The 17,592-nt window shown below is 40.7% G+C and overlaps 3 protein-coding genes across 3 annotated transcripts; 2 read left to right on the top strand and 1 right to left on the bottom strand.

Annotated features, from left to right (window-relative positions):
* Window positions 1–2,073: 2,073 nt before the first annotated feature.
* LOC138594389 (sialidase-3-like) lies at window positions 2,074–3,121 on the top strand. Its single transcript, XM_069665460.1, has 2 exons — window positions 2,074–2,085; window positions 2,183–3,121. Exons 1-2 carry the CDS (start codon window positions 2,074–2,076, stop codon window positions 3,119–3,121), a joined length of 951 nt encoding a protein of 316 aa, XP_069521561.1.
* A 778-nt stretch (window positions 3,122–3,899) lies between these two features.
* Window positions 3,900–6,881, top strand: LOC138594636 (sialidase-3-like). Its single transcript, XM_069665802.1, has 2 exons — window positions 3,900–4,122; window positions 4,220–6,881. The coding sequence occupies exons 1-2, from the start codon at window positions 3,907–3,909 to the stop codon at window positions 5,171–5,173; spliced, it is 1,170 nt and encodes a 389-aa protein (XP_069521903.1). The 5' UTR covers window positions 3,900–3,906; the 3' UTR covers window positions 5,174–6,881.
* A 2,003-nt stretch (window positions 6,882–8,884) lies between these two features.
* LOC138595335 (forkhead box protein D1-like) lies at window positions 8,885–9,799 on the bottom strand. Its single transcript, XM_069666705.1, has one exon. It carries the CDS (start codon window positions 9,797–9,799, stop codon window positions 8,885–8,887), a length of 915 nt encoding a protein of 304 aa, XP_069522806.1.
* Between the last annotated feature and the right edge of the window lie 7,793 nt (window positions 9,800–17,592).

The following is a 17,592-nucleotide window of genomic DNA, read 5'->3' as shown; positions in this document are numbered from 1 at the left end:
TAACTTTACACCGAGCATGGGATGCACATCTTCAAGTAGTGTTCAACCACAGAAACAAACTGTCTTTAAATCTGATGGTAATTGGGTTTACAGGATTCCAGCTCTTCTCTATGAGAGAGTCAGTGAAACTTTTTTCGCTTTTGCGGAGGAGAGGAGGACTCCAGACGACAGCAGCACAAAACACCTGGTTATGAAAACAGGAAAACTGTGTAGCGTTAAAGGGGTAGCAAGATTAATAACTAATTAATAGCAAAAGGATTTAGGTTTACCTTAAATTCAGTGTTGGACGCCACCCAATTTTGATAAAACAGGGAAAACTTATAATTAGTTATTAATGACTTTAGGCTCATGATCTCAGGGTTGCTACGAGGTTCTTGGACATGGTGTACAGTGACTTTACCATTTTATACACACACAAATCACATGGATCAAGGTCTTTATAAATGAAAGGTTTATTTAACTACTTCTAAGTGGAATATCAATGAAGAAATAAACAGGGACAATGAATACAACGATGAACAATACATGAATGACAACGGACCACATTGTAGATGGTATCTGTGACTGATTTCTTTGATGTTTAGAATTAAATGGGATTTAATGACTAATGCATCGTTCAGCAGTTGAGAGTTTAAAAGGGCACCAAGGAAGATTGTGAAGCAATTCAAAAGTAATTCTAATTTTAAAAGATTTAGGTTTAGGTTTAATGTTAATTAATCCTAGTTAATTTAGCATCAAGCATCAACACATGGGAGATGTAATTGTATCACCTGATGATCATCTGATGGGTGTGGCCGCAGGCTCTCTTTTGGCGCTCGGGCCTTTTCAGGACAGCTTTCGTCCCTCGTGGCCGATTCGGCTTGAATCGGGTTTCTCCATCTCCCTCTCTGGCTCAGCAGGAAGCTGAATCATCTTCATCTTCACCCCCCTTTCTCTGGCTGGGGTGAAGTCTGTGGCAGTTTTGCCAGACGTCGTTCGGGAGTGTCTTTTGTGCAAAGTCTCCTTTAAAGGTTGCTGGATTCGGCTTCTTCGGCACGTTCAGTGCAGCGCGGGATCAGCATGGTGATACTGGCGGCGTTCTGCGGCCCAGTACACAATAAGGCCTTTCTTGATGGCTCAGGACTTCAGAAGAGGTTCAGGCTGCATAAGCTGACAGCAGAACCTGGGACAGGCCATGTGGCCAACCCTCCCCCCCCCCAAGGGGGGAAGAGAACTCAGAGGACTCAGGAACAAGAGTAACAGGACAAGACACAGGACCACGAGCCAACAGGAGCAAAAAGGGCGAGAGGAAGTTGCTTGGAGCTTTATAATCTTGGGACCAGAGGGGTCTGGTTTCTGGGGTCCCTCTCTAGCCACACCCATGAGGAGAAGGCTCTGAGATAGAGATTATGTCTTTTAAAGCATTAAAATCAATATTGTCTACTTCACATATTTAATTCTTCCATATTTAAAAGTTGGGCTCTGTCAACTAAAGAACGATACCAAACACTTTATATTAATTGTTGAATAAAACCTGTTGAAAAGGGATTAGATGAACTAAACAATTAAACAACAAGGTTGATGGCAACATCCATTATGACGACATATAGTATATACATGTACACGTACACGTCTGCATATGCACAGGTAAACCTTTCTGCACATCAAATGAATGGATCAAATGATCTCATGTGTCCACATGTGGTCTTCCTTTGTTAGCAGACAGACATGAGGAGGAGGTGTGATCAGGATGAGGAGAACTGCAGTTTCAGATTCACGTATAAACAATTTTCACAGTATTAAAATATGTTAGCTCAGCATAACATTACTTTAAGTACATTTCAATTGCATAGGAGAATCAGTCACTTTAGTCCTTATATTCTTTGCGGAAAGGATGTGTCTGCATGTGAGTTATCTTCTCTGGAATGTGAGAAGGGTCGTAAACTTGGGGGATGGTTGGTACCTAAATTGACCATTTGTACCAGCACTCTTCTTACAGACTCTGCATGTGTCTGTTCCAATGATCAGAATACTTTGTAAAAAGATGCAGAATTAAGGTCAAGGCGATTCACGCTACAACTGAAGAAGGACTCGATGACAATTGAGGTAAACTTTTAAAGTGATTGTTTCCTGGCAGAATTACCTTTAACCACACCAGGCTGCTTTGTCTTATTTACACATCTCTGAATAATGTCTCTTCTAGTGGTCCGACCTCAAACTGGTAAAGGAGGCACATCTTGAAGGATACCGTCCCATGAACCCCTGCCCGGTGTATGAGAAAACAAGCGAAACACTGTTCCTCTTCTTCATCTGTGTTGAAGGCACTGTCTCAGAGCGGTGGCAGATATTCTGGGGCTGCAACAAAGCCCGTCTCTGCTACATCACAACTAATGATGGCGGCCAAAGTTGGAGTGCAATCACTGATCTGACTGACGAACTGGATGAAATCCAGAGCTGGGCCACATTTGCCGTTGGGCCGGGCCATGGTCTTCAGACAGATGATGGTAGATTGATTGTTCCAATGTATGCTTATGCTTCCTCCTGCAGCTCATACTGTCTATGCTGCTACCGATGTTCTAAAGTGACTCCACGTGCGCTTTCCCTCTATAGAGAGGCTTCAGGTGAAAAATGGAAGTTAGGCAAAATGCTTGAAAATGAGACACTTGAGTGTGTAATGGCAGAATTTTTTGATGATGCTGAAAAAAGCAACATCTACTGCAATGCCCGTACTAAGGGGGGGTTTCGAGAAGAAGCTTTCATTTTGAGTCCAAGCAATGTCAAAAAGCTTGTTGAAACAGGTGGAGGCTGTCAGGGAAGTGTGGTGTCTTTTCCAGCTCAAAGTGACGAGCGTCAAGCAGATGATGACCTGAGCAAGAAACCAAAGTGGCTGCTCTTCACCCACCCGAGCGACAAGTCCGAACGGACCGATTTAGGGGTGTATTTGAATAAACTTCCAAGTGATCCAAACAGTTGGAGCAAACCCTGGATCATTAACCACGGGCCCAGTGCTTACTCAGACCTGGCTTATATCGGTGACGGATGGTTTGTTTGTCTGATGGAGTGTGGTGTGAAGGAAATAACTGAGCGGATAGCCTACAAGATTTTCAGCTACAATGAAGTCAAGCAGGGCATTGGAGAGTAATAATCTATTACTCTTACATGACACCTTTCTCAATGGCAATACCACAAACAACATTCTGTGCACTCATATGAGACTTCAAAGAAACCTGGCGTGTAACAAAAGGAATTATGTTGTACTGAAATCATATTTACAGCTGCTGAATAAGTAATAAAGTTCTAATGATTTACACTGAATCAAACAAGATATTTACATACATACATTAAATATTTGTCATTCAAAAGGTGCTTTACTGACACTTTTTATGAAGTTTATCAAGTGTGAAGAATCAAGAAAGCTTTTAGTCAACAATTATCATGTTATAAGAGGTTTTTTATTGGTTCTCTGATTTTACAAATACATTTTGCATGCTTAAAAGCATGTATAAGCTGTATATGATTAGTTCCTGTGTTTGTCATTGTTTTGATCCAAAACTTGTGGCGATTAATAAAGCATAAAAACTGCCTACTGTTTTCAATGGAACACAACAGTGACTCATATAAATCAAAACAGGAAATAGCTGAATGAACAGGGAACTGACGTCCTGGTTAAATAATAAACTACACTTGTTTCAGTTCTGATCTAGTCAGGAAGTGGACACAATGAGGAACTGTTGAAATCAACGCCCATAGTACCTTTGTTTTCTTAAACGACCCACTTCTTAGGAAATGAACAATGACTCCCTCCCTTATTTGCCAACTGCAACACCCGGTCTTATAAAAGCCTGAGGAAACACTCTTTAATCATTTCAGGCACACACACTGCAACTCTTTCTTCCTTACCTATTCTATGATAACTTTACACCGAGCATGGAATGCACATCTTCAAGTAGTGTTCAACCACAGAACCAAACTGTCTTTAAATATGATGGTAATTGGTTTTACAGGATTCCAGCTCTTCTCTATGAGAAAGAGAGTGAAACTTTTTTCGCTTTTGCGGAGGAGAGGAAGTCTTCAGACGACAGCAGCACAAAACACCTGGTTATGAAAACAGGAAAACTGAAGAAGGACTCGAAGAAAATTGAGGTAAACTTTTAAAGTGATTGTTTCCTGGCAGAATTACCTTTAACCACACCAGGCTGCTTTGTCTTATTTACACATCTCTGAATAATGTCTCTTCTAGTGGTCCAAACTCAAACTGGTAAAGGAGGCACATCTTGAAGGATACCGTCCCATGAACCCCTGCCCGGTGTATGAGAAAACAAGCAAAACACTGTTCCTCTTCTTCATCTGTGTTGAAGGCACTGTCTCAGAGCAGTGGCAGATAGAGCACAACTGCAACAAAGCCCGTCTCTGCTACATCACAACTAATGATGGCGGCCAAAGTTGGAGTGCAGTCACTGATCTGACTGCCGAACTGAAGGAAATCCAGAGCTGGGCCACATTTGCCGTTGGGCCGGGCCATGGTCTTCAGACAGATGATGGTAGATTGATTGTTCCAATGTATGCTTATGCTTCCTCCTGCAGCTCAAACAGTCAATGTTCTAATGTGACTCCACGTGCGCTTTCCCTCTATAGAGAGGCTTCAGGTGAAAAATGGCAGTTTAGCAAAATGCTTGAAAATGAGTCAATTGAGTGTTTAATGGCAGAATTTTTTGATGATGCTGAAAAAAGCAACATCTACTGCAATGCCCGTACTAAGGGGGGGTTTCGAGTGGAAGCTTTCAGTTGTCACATGGAATTAATTTTGAGTCCAAGCAATGTCAAAAAGCTTGTTGAAACAGGTAAAGGCTGTCAGGGAAGTGTGGTGTCTTTTCCAGCTCAAAGTGGAAAGCCTCAGGCAGTTGATGACCCGAGCAAGAAACCAAAGTGGCTGCTCTTCACCCACCCAAGCGACAAGTCCAAACAGACCCATTTAGGGGTGTATTTGAATACATCCCCAAGTGATCCAAAAAGTTGGACTGAACCCTGGATCATTAACCCTGGGCCCAGTGCTTACTCAGACCTGGCTTACATCGGTGACGGAATGTTTGTTTGTCTGATGGAGTGTGGTGAGAAGAAAATAACTGAGCAGATAGCATCTGTAGTTTTTAGCTACAATGACGTCAAGAAGGGAATCGGAGAGCATGTAATGTGAAGCCTTATTTTATGGCTGTTTGAAGACGGCTCTACTAAGATGCCTGAAGCTACCCTGCCATCTCCTGTTACTAAATTCTTCTTGACAAATGTGTATGTGACAAATACATTTTGTTTATAAGAAATGATTGATGCCATATAATAGTTTTACAGTCACAATGGTTTCCTCTTCCTGTTTTTAACAACTTTGACTCTTAAGTAATCTTGTATGAAGGCATTATTAGACATGTTTGTAAAAACATTAAAGGATCATTCAAATGATAAGGTGTCACAGATTTCTCTTCTGTAACAGCTCAACAGTAAAAGTGAGTCTGCATTTTAATTATTAATTAGTTGTTGATATTTGTACAGAGGGCTACATGTCCTGAAGCAGTAAGTGGGTAAATAGTCCAAGGGATTTTCTGCTGGTTGCCCAAGAGACGAAGAAACAAAAGATAGCCATGTTACAGTTACTTTTTACTTACGGACCGTCAGGTTACCTTTAGCACCATACCTCATGAGGGATCTTTTCTAGTAGTTATTTCCTCGTACCAGCACCACATATAAATGTAGTACTTAGCAGTCGTTTTGTTTGTGGTCGTTTAAAGAAGCTCTGATTTCTTCGTCAGGTTTTAAGTCCATTTTGAGTTATGACATAAATGTTTCACAGCTGATAAAATTCTATTCAGCCTCTGCTGTACCTATTGAAGCTTATTAGCAAATGCTAGCATGCTAACACGCTAATCTAAGACAATGAACAAGCATTACCTTTGTTAAATACTTGCCTGACTTAGCATTGTTATTGTAAGAATGTCAATACCTACTACGTCTTCTGACATAAAGTATTTCAGTTGGCTGAGTTTGTGTTAAATGCTTTTCAGCAGCGTAGTAGGACACTGTATGTTTGATCAAGTAAAAGTCTTAACATAAGTAGTGCTGAAGTTATAATGTAAGGAAAATGATTGTTTTTCATACTTTATTTGACATGTTTGGAGATGTAACTTCTTTTGTTCTCATTCTATCGTTGCTCGTTTGTTTTGTTTGTAGGGTCTTGTAAGCCCATGTGGGCTGGGCACCTTTCTGTGCATGACACGATGAAATAAACTAAATAACTCATTAACTAACTCACTCATCACGCTGTATAGCATTAAGCTCATAGCACCACTATGCCTTAGCAAGGCCTTAGTACAGCCTCACAGGGCAGCTAGCATGCCTCTTGCTCATATTGTATCAACTGGTACAAATGAGCAAAACCCAAACACTCACGAACACGCAGACAAATTCTCAAATGTATGTGATGAGTTTTTGGGTGGATGAGGGTGAGCTCAGTACGTCATGTCTCTGGCTCTCTTGGTCCGCTTGTTTGTTTGCTAAAAACAGCTGGAGAAGATCGAACTATTTCTGCAAGCTTCTCATTTTCTGCCTTTGTTGTGGTTTTTATTTCTAAGCCTCGACTATTACTGGACACATTTTTTTGGCTTGAACGCACGTCCTCACCTCTGAAAGACAGCCGAGGACCTATGAAGCATATGTTCTGATGTTCTTCTGTCATTCCTTCTCCGCCTTGTTTCCAAATGTTGCATTCACTTTCTTTGGCTGTGGTTTTAAAGCTCATTTGAATCAGTCAAAGAAAAACAAAACATTTAATAAGTTGGTTTTGATTCAAATAAATGCAGATGTAAGTGAAATATTAATGATTTTTTTGTCATCATATGGACCTCCATATTGTTTCCATGCCAATCCACTCTTTCATTAAAGTCTCTCTTCTCCTGCTACATGTGGAGTTCTTTGATGTCTCTGCCGTTTTATACCGCTGTCATCAGGATTTAGAGATTGGAGAGGGGTCCCTTTCTCTTCAAATATACACACTCCATCATTACTTCCTGTCACAGAGGAATAGAATAAAAGTGAAATATGAGTGAACGTGCGGGGAAAAGCTCCCTGGGGGGTTATTATTCAGGCAGCTGTTTACAGACAGCAGAAGACTTTCTATGAGCCGCATCGCACGAATACCAGCAGCTACTTCCTGGGAGAGATTTCCTCCTCGTGTTTACACAGCGCTCTCCTGGAGGGAATAAAAGGAACCACAGTGCCAAAACTGCTCCTATGTCCTTCTTGAGCCTGTACTGTAAATTCAACCGAATGACTTAAACCATAAAAACATTTAAAACATCTTATAAATGCCTAAATTATAAATTCTTTGAATAAAATGTTAAACCTTTCAGCTGAGAGTTATAGGAGGAATTGCGTGTCTATTAGATATTCCGTTTAGGCCTAAAGTTTGGTGTTCCTCCTCATCACATTAAAGCAGCTCACTATTTGCTCCAATGTGTCATTAACCTATGATGGTCCTATTTCTGTTTTACCTGTGTCCATACTCCTACAGTTTAAATGACTGTTACAACTGCTTCACACATCCAAACACACAGATACAAATATGTAACACGAATTAAATATAAGTCCAGCAACTTCAGCCTAATGATGGAGTCCTTCAGTCATCTGATGACTTCACAAACAGCTAATGCAATTTTAGAAGAAGAAAAAACACATGATGACCTTTTTGCATTAATAGAATAAACTATTTTTTAAGCTGTAACATTACAATTGTGAGAAAAAACTTAAATGCATCACTCACAATGATTTACCATTATTTTGTCAATATATTTTACTGTTCATACATCTCAACATTTACTGTTATAATAATATTATAATTGTGTTTTTCATCTGTGGTATTGTTACTTTAACCAAACGAACTGAAATGTTTCTAACAGCACGCGCACTCGTGCCGTTAATGTTTCCACATATACCAAACAGCAGAGAGTGCATCCGGTGAAAGCAGCGGCACAGTCTGAGCTGGTAATAATGCCCGAAGCCAGGTGAGCAGGGTTTATATTCATGGTGAAAATGCTACGTTCATTATTTAGACTGCGCAGGCTGACGTAAGGGATGCATGCAGGCCCTCTTTCAAACACACACACACACACACACACACACGCACACACACCCACACACACACACACACACACACACACACACACACACACACACACACTCGGGGAAAATCAATAAACAGGGAAGGAGAAAGAAAATGTGCACGTGCTGATCCTTTGTGACTTAATGTGATAAAATCCCCTCAAACAAACTGAAATCGTCATCAGCAACTAAACAAACGATTTCGTCAAATTACAACAATATTAATTCGTTGTTAAGTCAAACGCAGGCGCATCGATAGTTGCGCAAAAATGTTCAGTTATTTCACATGTCGGCATATTATAGGCTACTTTTGATGCACTAAGATAGAGCTGCATTATAAATTGAGGCTTTTATCTCAAAGTTCTTATCATTAATTAAACTATTAGCCTATTATTGTTGTTTTTATTTGTTGAGCGAAATTACCTTAAGAATATCAAATATATTTATTTATCTCTCGTGAACGTAAATTCGCACAAATTAAAATCAAACGTCAAGATGTAGCTGCTATTTAATGTGCCTATGGTTATTATAAACCTGTGATATTTAATGCAAATTGCACAGACGGTGTCAATTTCATCACGTTTTATTTCAAACATATCTAAAAATTGGCAAATATCAGTTTTTCAAAAAAACATTTCCTTATAAAAAAAGAAAGAACTGAATGTGGAGGCCTGTTCGCAGGCTGAGGCCTTCGTTAAAAAAATGTTGATGTTTTACGCCATGAGTTTATTCTCCGAAGAGACGCGCGGGCGTCATGTCGTTAAATTGAATAAGACGAGACTTTAATGATCCCAGAGGGGAAACTGGACATATGAGAAACAGGGTAGTTTGGTATCATTCCGCGCAGAGAGACAGGAGGCAGGAACGACGAGCTTGGAGCGATGGATGGCACAGCGGCGCAGCGTCCCGGCTCCAAATGTTCAAACGTTAGACAGGATGGGAAAGTCTTTGAGAGGAGCGAGGAGAGTGCGGGGATGATGCTGCGCACAGGTGTCATAGTGGGACTACTGTGAGGGTTTAAACGACTTCTTATGCCTGGGTCGTGGTACAAATCAGAACCCTGGAGACACGAACCCACCCTGTGCGCTCCGAGGAGGGGACACACGGGCATCAGGCTGCGCTCCTGCGCCATGGACTCCTTTAACGCTCCCAAATAAAAATGCTGCCTCTTGAAGCGTTTCCTCCGCCGGAGAAAACTCCCGTTTTCAAACATATCGGCCGACATAGGGTCCAGTGTCCAATAATTCCCTTTGCCAGGATTCCCAGGCTCGCGGGGCATTTTGACAAAGCAGTCGTTTAAAGACAAGTTGTGGCGGATGGAGTTTTGCCACGCGGGGAACTTCTCCCGATAATACGCAAAGCGCTGGCAGATAAAATCACAGATCTCACTGAGGGTGAGTCTCTTTTTCGGGCTTTGGAGGATGGCCATGGTGATGAGAGCGATATAAGAGTACGGGGGCTTCACGGAGGACGTTCTGCTGCCTGGCCCGTCCTGTAACCGGACTGCAAAGTCTCCCCCATCCCGGTCTGCAGAAGGAAAGGATGAAGCGCTTTGCTCCAAGTCTGCATTGTTCTTAAACGCTGAGACATCTATATTCTTCTCCTCCTCAACAAACTCCGTCTGTCCCTCCACGTCGATGTCCGGCTCGTCCATCAGTTCGCTGTCCAGGGTCATGGTCCAAAGTGTCCGATCCCCAGCAGGCGCTAATCTCGCCTGTCCGGGACAGCGCAGGGCCAGACCCCCTTCTCCTCTTTCATTCACAAAAAAAACCGCATCTGACTTCATCTTTAAACCTTTTGCCTCCCAGTCTAAACTTTCTCCTCCTTCTCCTGCACACAGCCTGTCTCCATCAGAACAACTGAAACCTGAAGCAATGAGCTCGAAAAGAAAGGCTCTTAAATCTATAATAAGGGCAACAGCAATACTGCCCAATGGATTTCAAATACCCAGGGGAAGTTGTTTTGCATTTTACATATATGTTGCATTTATTTTTTCAGTTGATTTGATGTTGATTTGTGTTTTTATTATTACTGTAAACAGAAAACATTTTAAAAGTATCCAGATCCTTTACTTTGGTATAAATATCAGTAGGAAACTGTAAAACATCATAACATTAGACTACTATTAGATAAGTAAAGACCTTGTGATCAGCTGTTAAATGGGTCAATGTGGAGCTATGTTTATCTCCTTTACAGTGCTATATAAACTGGGTGGGGTTAATCTACAGCAATTAATCACATTTTACAAGCTGAGCATGTGTTTGATAAGAAAAACAAAACACAGCAACACAAAAAGTAGTTCAACTCTGTACAATGTTTGCCTGTGAAATGTTCTGGAAAAGAGACGAAGTACGACAATACTCAGAGTACCAACAAAGTGCACTGAAGTACACGGCTGAGTAAATGTAGTCACTCGCCATTTCTGTGCATTACGTTTGCAGTTAATGTTTCAATGACCAAAGCAGGTGAGACTCTCTTGGACTGAAAAATGTAAAAATGAAGCGAGCTCAGTAACTTTATTGAGCTCATTTCTGTCTTTTATGTTCCTGGCTCACACAGCGCTCATTTCCTTTGCTGTTCGTCGTTGCCGGATGGTTTGGCTCACGGTGAGAGAGGCAAATCTCTCTTTCTGGCTGTTTCAAATAAGAGGAAGACGTAATCCGTTTTGAAATAATAGCTGCACTGTATCAATTCGTGTGAGGCCACCCACTTGGCAAACGGGCCCACGCTGCAGGGTGGGCCGAGGAAACTGTGGGAAGTCTCATTAATGAACCATTCTTCCCTCCTGTAGCTCTCCACACAGATTAATGTGATATGTGTACAGCTCTGAAACCATTTTGTAGTTATTGCGTTTTTTAATCGAGGCTCTATATCAAGTGAAGGTCTTAGTTAAGTAATTAAAAACAACTAAGAAGGAATCAGATGATTTACACAGAATTTAATACAGATCAAACCCATGCAAAACACACACATCTGCTAAAGAGATCAGTGCACCGATTAAACCAACAACACCCCAGATGAACAAGAAAAGAAAACACATCAAAACAACACTGACAAAAACAACTAAATAAATAACTTAATTAAACTTTTGCAACTTAATGTGTATCTACTGAACTGAGCAGACAGCCATGCTGTCAAGGTCAACAGAAGTAAATTGTTACTCTAAATAACGGTGAACGCAGCGCTGAGCTCAGGTTGTCGTTTTAGGTCCTGGACATAAATAGCTTTCCTTCACATCCATCTGGCACTGCAGACTGTTTAAACAAGAAGATGTCTGATGAACAATGAGAGTGTGCATACTTCTTTTTGTAGCCCTTCAGTATGCCATGCTAAGGTGAGACTGAATTTTAGCTTTGCTAAAAAGTTTCAGAAAAGTGATCACCTGTTAAAGCTCTACCACACATGCTTCATACAGGTTAGCAGGCAGCACTAAACAGTATCAGTGCAGTAAAGATTGAAGTGTATTTTCATTGAGAGCAGCCAGAGAGCACTGACGATTATTTAAACTCTCTTCGTCAAGTACGATGTGAGAAGCTGCTGCTGCTCATCCGTGCTTTCAAACTGGGACTTCAGTGACATTAGAATTGAACTGTTGTGTACAACTGTGTGTGTGTGTGTGTGTGTGTGTGTGTGTGTGTGTGTGGAGCTCTGTCACAGGTGGACATAAAAACCTTTGCTCTGTGTCTGTTCCCTAGGTGGTGTGTTTCCGCTGAGAGGATGAGGTCAGCTTCACAAAGTTTCCACACTTGAGGCAGCATGAGTTGGAGTTGCCCTCTTTCCTGGGTATATGCCAACAGCTGACACAGCGCACTCTGTACTTCTTATACCTGCACAAGTCAAGACAGAAGAGTTGATTAAATTGTTTTTTCCAGTATTCTTGAAAGTTGTAGATTTAATAACTCCCTGTTAAGGATTCCCAATCTAAGATGAACCCTAATTCCGCATATCATTATTCCCTTTGTGTTATTTCTGCAGGCTGAGTTTATAAAGAGAAAGCAGTCCTTCTCAGATTCATTGTTGCAAAGGTGCAGTATGTACTTCTGTGTAAGCTGTACCTTTATATTTGCATGTTTTTAGGCTTCTGTCAGTACACTAAATAAATCATTTTATTTATGAGTATACATCTGCAAGTTATTTTTGTCAATTCCAACAGCAGCTGTGAAACCAAGAGTTGATCCTAATCTATAGGAAAGACATTATTGACAAAAGTTGGTAGACAAAAATTCAGAAATTATGACGGGTAATCCAACAACTATCTCCTGATTAAATTAAATACAGCAAAATGCAGCCTGATACTTTATTCATCTAAAAAGTGGGCTGCGTCCTATATACTGGTGCGACCAATGTACCAGTATAAAAGGCAGAGATGTATGTTATTGTGTAACGGTATTTTACCCAGACGATGGCGCTATCCAGTTGTTGAGTGGTGGTCTCTGTATTAAACTGTTTCTGGGTCCAAGCCGCTACAACGTCTCCTATTTACAATATGCTGCAGTGTCGTTTTCCTCGCTGTTTTAAGGGAGTTAAACTAACTTGATTGTTGCTAACGCTTCGTCACGGACATGCACCGCCATGATCGCTAGTGCAGCTGCCACCCTCACAACAATCAGCGTTACCGTAGGCTGCCAGCTTCCACTAGCTATGTGTGATTCGTGTGTTTTGAATGTATTTTATATGAAAATAAATTGAAATAGTGTTGAAATAACACTTTTCTAATAAGAAAAAGCTATAAAAAAACCTTTTCTCTCTGGGATAACCCAAAAACAGACTGCGACTTACATTCCAGATTTCACCGTACATGTCATTGTGCACCTCAATGAGACAACCTATAAAGAAAATCAAACTCTGGGGAACTCATCTATTTCTGAAACACAGCTTCATGTATATGTTCTTTAATCCACAGCCAGCAGTGTTAATGTGACCTACCTTATTCCACAAGCATTGCAGAGTGGGGTCCCATCCTCTGCGTCCCTCCACATGGGGGTCTTCCTGGTGCAGCATGATGCACACACTTTACCCTCTTGTGAAACAAAAGGAAACATGTCTTTGTTCATTCTGGAGTGTTCATAAAAGCTTCTTTGTAAGCAAATGTTTCTACATAAAGGAAGAACCTTTGAAACTCAAAATTGTGGAGTTTTTGGCAATACGAACAATATAACATGGCATGAAAACAGTATTGTGTGTGTAGTGTTGTATGTTTTTGATGTTGATCGCTGATTCAAAATATTGTAAATGGCAAAAAAATAACTGACTGAACACAATTATATGAATTGTGTTAAAAGACAAACATTCTTATGCATGCTGTGTGTGGAAGTTTGTCTGTGTAGCATTTTTCACTTAGTCATTGATAGAAGAATTTTTGGATCGTGTGACAGAAATTAGTTTTGGTTGTTTAGTCTCTAAATATTAAAGATTCAAACATGTTCCTTTCTGAGCAATGAAATGTACACAAATTCAGAACTGTAAAGGTTTGTCAATTAAAATGCTACTTGAAGTGCAGTGAGACAAAGCTCTGCGTGTTCAGCTAAGGGAAAGAATTACATGTTGAAATCTACATTCCAATTTATTTGTTTTAAGAAACTTACTTATTTCCCATTCGACCTAAGGACTTTTAAACAACAGTCTTCCTCTTTATACTCATCAGATGTACACCACCTGTCCTGGAGATGCCGTCAATGTACATTTGTTGATGTGGTGGGGCCCTCTAGTGGGGAAAATGGGCTTTTCATGATTGAACATAAATCCCATGACACCATTATCTCAACTATACTCTTATGCCTCTGATGCATTTATTTTTAACACAGCACTTATATTTGAACTTCTACAATGTTTAAGGTAATTTGTATTAAGGTACTTTATTTGCATTTCCAAGAACGTCCTTTTATTTCCATGTTAAAGGTGTTTTGTTTGTTATCTGATGTATTTTTCATATCTTAATCAAGGGCTTAGAATAGAGTCTGTTCCATTTTAAACTGACTCTACAGCTCTCAAGAAAAGCTTGTGATTTCGGACCCTATATTGTAATTAAAATTGACCTGACTTTATATGATTGATATACATTTTATCAATAAAATAATGATTTTAAATCAATTCACTGAATACTTCAGGTACTCAAATGTTACTCACTAGAAACACTGGTTGTTGGGTCACTCTCCTCATCCGAGCTGCTAGTTTTCAGGGATTTCGGGTCTGTCCGAGTCCTCAGCCTGGGTTTTCTCACACTCTTGCAGAGCTCCCTGCTGTGATGGGAAGACAAGAAGCAGACACTAATAACATGAGTCAAATTTACTTACTATATGTTTATTAATCCCATGCAAAAATATAAGAAATCTGCCTCTACCTGTACTTTGAAGTTATGAGGAGCCGACTCTGTGCCTTACTGTCGTCCAGCTCCGTGTCCATCCTGAACGTCACGCCCTGAAAGTCTGGGTCTTTGATATCAGCACTGCGGCTTGGATTAGGTTGTTTTCTAGGTGTCTTGGTTCTCCACTGCTGTGCACACGGAGCAGCAATGTCCTCCTCTTGCACTGCCCTGGCTTCGAGTTTAGATGTTTCCTCTATGGGAGCACAAGTGCTTTCTGGTTTAGGTGCTGTGATTTTGTCATCTTTGTTTGAGAGCAGGTGATAATTCTTAAATGTGCTCAATAAGAAGGATGCTGATTGTGAGGAAGGCAGGACAGAGCTTAGAGGGGTCAGCTGGGAGTCACTGGGGGGCTCTGTAGTAAAAACAAGGTTAGCATTGTGGTCTAGTGTTGGAGCTGGCTTTAACAGATCTGTACTTGTTTCTTCATTTGAATTAGAAGTCAGCAGGGTGGCAACAGAAGCATTTTCACAGAAAGGAAAGTTCATAATATCCGGTTCAGAGGAGAAACAATCTTTACAATCCTGGTTCCTCCCAAATTGTCTGTTTACACTTAACTTGACCTCAGTTTTGTCTCTGTGTTGTGGTTGAGAAGAAGCTAATGCATTTTCCTCGACCAGCTCTGGTCCAACAGTATCTGTTCTCTCAGGAGCCGGTGACTGACTGCAAAATCCCTCCTGGGAGTCCTTCACACAGCACTGTGGTTTACATCCATCAGCTCCTTCGCTGCAGACCCCTCTCACGTCTTTCCCAGGACTGACACCGGCTGAGTTTATTTGTCTCTCATAGTGAGATTTACCTACCTGATCAGTTTCCTCTGCTATTGTAGTCAATGCATTGTCTATTGAATCACTTAATTTAGTGGCAGATGATACTGAACTTTGGTCCGTCTCCTCTACATCACTGTGATGCAGAAGCCTCTCACACTGCAGGTTTATCAGACTCAGTACTTTCCAGGGGCTGTTACATCCAGGATGTGGCTCAACCAAATCAGTGTCCTTGCTGCTGTGACTCTCTCGCTTCACTTTTTTCATCTGATTATAAGGGGACAAACAAGACAAACTGTGCTGGCAGGAAGTATTGGAGATTTTAATTGACTGTGCATCCTCTTCGTTTTTAACTATAAAAGGACCTTGTCTAGAAGTCTCATTTAGCCATGTGGAAGTTGAATGTGTGTCCAGGACACTGTTGTGGATGGGGGATGCTAGCTTAGAAACTTCTTGGAAAAGGTAGAGGAGTGCTGAGTGGGAGGTATCTTGTTCCATTGTGCTCTGGTGTCCCTGGATGAAGGCAGCTTGTGGCCCTGTGCTCATGTTGAGACAGTGTCTAAATCATAAACACAAACAAGCACAGGTTTAAGATGACTAGTTTCTTACCCGGGGGTCATGCCCCCTTCAACAAGTTCATTGCCAGGGCAGAAAATCATACAGGCAGAATCTTGTTACACAAAGTTATGTTTTGTTTGAATTTCAGACGTTTCTCTGTTTTTATATTTATATACTACGGCATGTTTTTCAAATTAGACAATCTAATGAAGAAAAAAACTACTATTCAAATAAACTGCTCACAGCTAATACGTTGCACCCTGTGACAAAAAGTGAAGAGTAAATATTTCTTCATATGAAGGGGTCACTAGTTAAAAAGGTTGGGATGTGCTATTCGAAGCATTGTGCCTTTTCAAACACACAAACAACTTTGAGCTATATAGCTATATGTACATTTACAAAAGTGAGCTATTAAGCTACTAGTGTAGCTAGATAACCCCGAAATATCCTGGTGTTAATATTTTTGTCTCCAAACTGTGGGCAACAGCAACAGTGATGGAGGACTATTAAAAAACATCACAAATTTTTGTCAACTTGTTTAATTGGGCATCACATTAACATAGCCTTCATGGGCTAACAAGAAACACCCAGTGTCGTTGTTTTGGTATTTAACAGCCTAACACTGCAAGCTGTCATTTTCCTAGAAAATAGATGTGACAGGAAGTCGCCTGTTTCAAGAACGAGGCGTATTTTATCAAAATTTAACTTTTTCAACTCACCGGAAGAAGTGTAACAAAATGTCGAGCTCTCAGTGTGGTTTAAATGAGTTCCAGAACGCAAAATGTAGCAATATTGTTCTAGAATGTCGATTTTCGCGGTTGTCTAAGTTTGACCGTCGCGAGCGCAGAAACAGCTCGAACGGAAATTGACGCAATACAAATACTAAAAGTTATGAAATTATGACAGAAAATGTGTGTACTTTTACATTTATTCTATATTTACATCAGCCAGCTATGATTCCATTTAGGCCTAAATGTTTTGGACCACTCAAAACAAATAAAACACCAATAGCTATATGGAATTTGGTGTACGTTTTTTTACATTTCATTTATAAGCTCTTATGGGTATTCTGAAGCACATTGTTAGCGTTTAATTTGGTGTAGATCTCCGAGACCGCAGTGCAGGCAATCTGTTCCAATGAATTAAATTTGGATCCATTTACCGAGATTTTACAACAGGCCCTGTGGTCGCAAACTAGTAAGTTAAACAAGTTTGTTTTGGTCAATATTTGACCTGTCATGGCCCCTGAGGCTAACCACTACTTAATCATTTGGATCGGCATGGACAGTTCAAAATGTGGTCAACGTCAAACCCAGTTAATCTTCCATCGCTGCGCAATACTGTTGATGCTCACCTTTGATCTCCAAATCGATCATGTACAAAACGATTAAGTGTGCCAACTTTCTGGGAACTCAAAACCGATCAAGCTGGTTGTTATGAACGGGGCGTGCTCTGGACCAGGAGTAGCTGCGCGGGTGTTTTAGGTTTGCTAGATTACGCCTGCTAGGGAATAAAAGTTCCGCCCACACCGAATTCCAGCTTTACTTGGTAGCTGCTCGCAAGCCCCTTTTTTGTGACAACACATGCATGCTTAAATATTTGCAAAGTAAAGTGGAAATTTGACCAACAACCGCCTGCAAATTATAGAGTGAAGCTTTGGTTAGTTTATAGTTTTACGACAGAAATGGAAACTTGAATTTCCGTCCTTGCAGTAAATGTTTGTAATAACTGAAAATAAGGTGAGGTGTTCAAAAATAACTTAAAATTGATTTTATTGCACAA

The sequence above is a fragment of the Semicossyphus pulcher genome, unplaced genomic scaffold (assembly GCF_022749685.1).
Source record: "Semicossyphus pulcher isolate SPU_LCO1_2020_fin unplaced genomic scaffold, fSemPul1.0.p SCAF_17, whole genome shotgun sequence".
Lineage (NCBI taxonomy): Eukaryota > Metazoa > Chordata > Actinopteri > Labriformes > Labridae > Semicossyphus > Semicossyphus pulcher.
The sequence above is the reverse complement of the archived record's forward strand: the minus strand, read 5'-3'. Positions and strand labels throughout refer to the sequence as shown.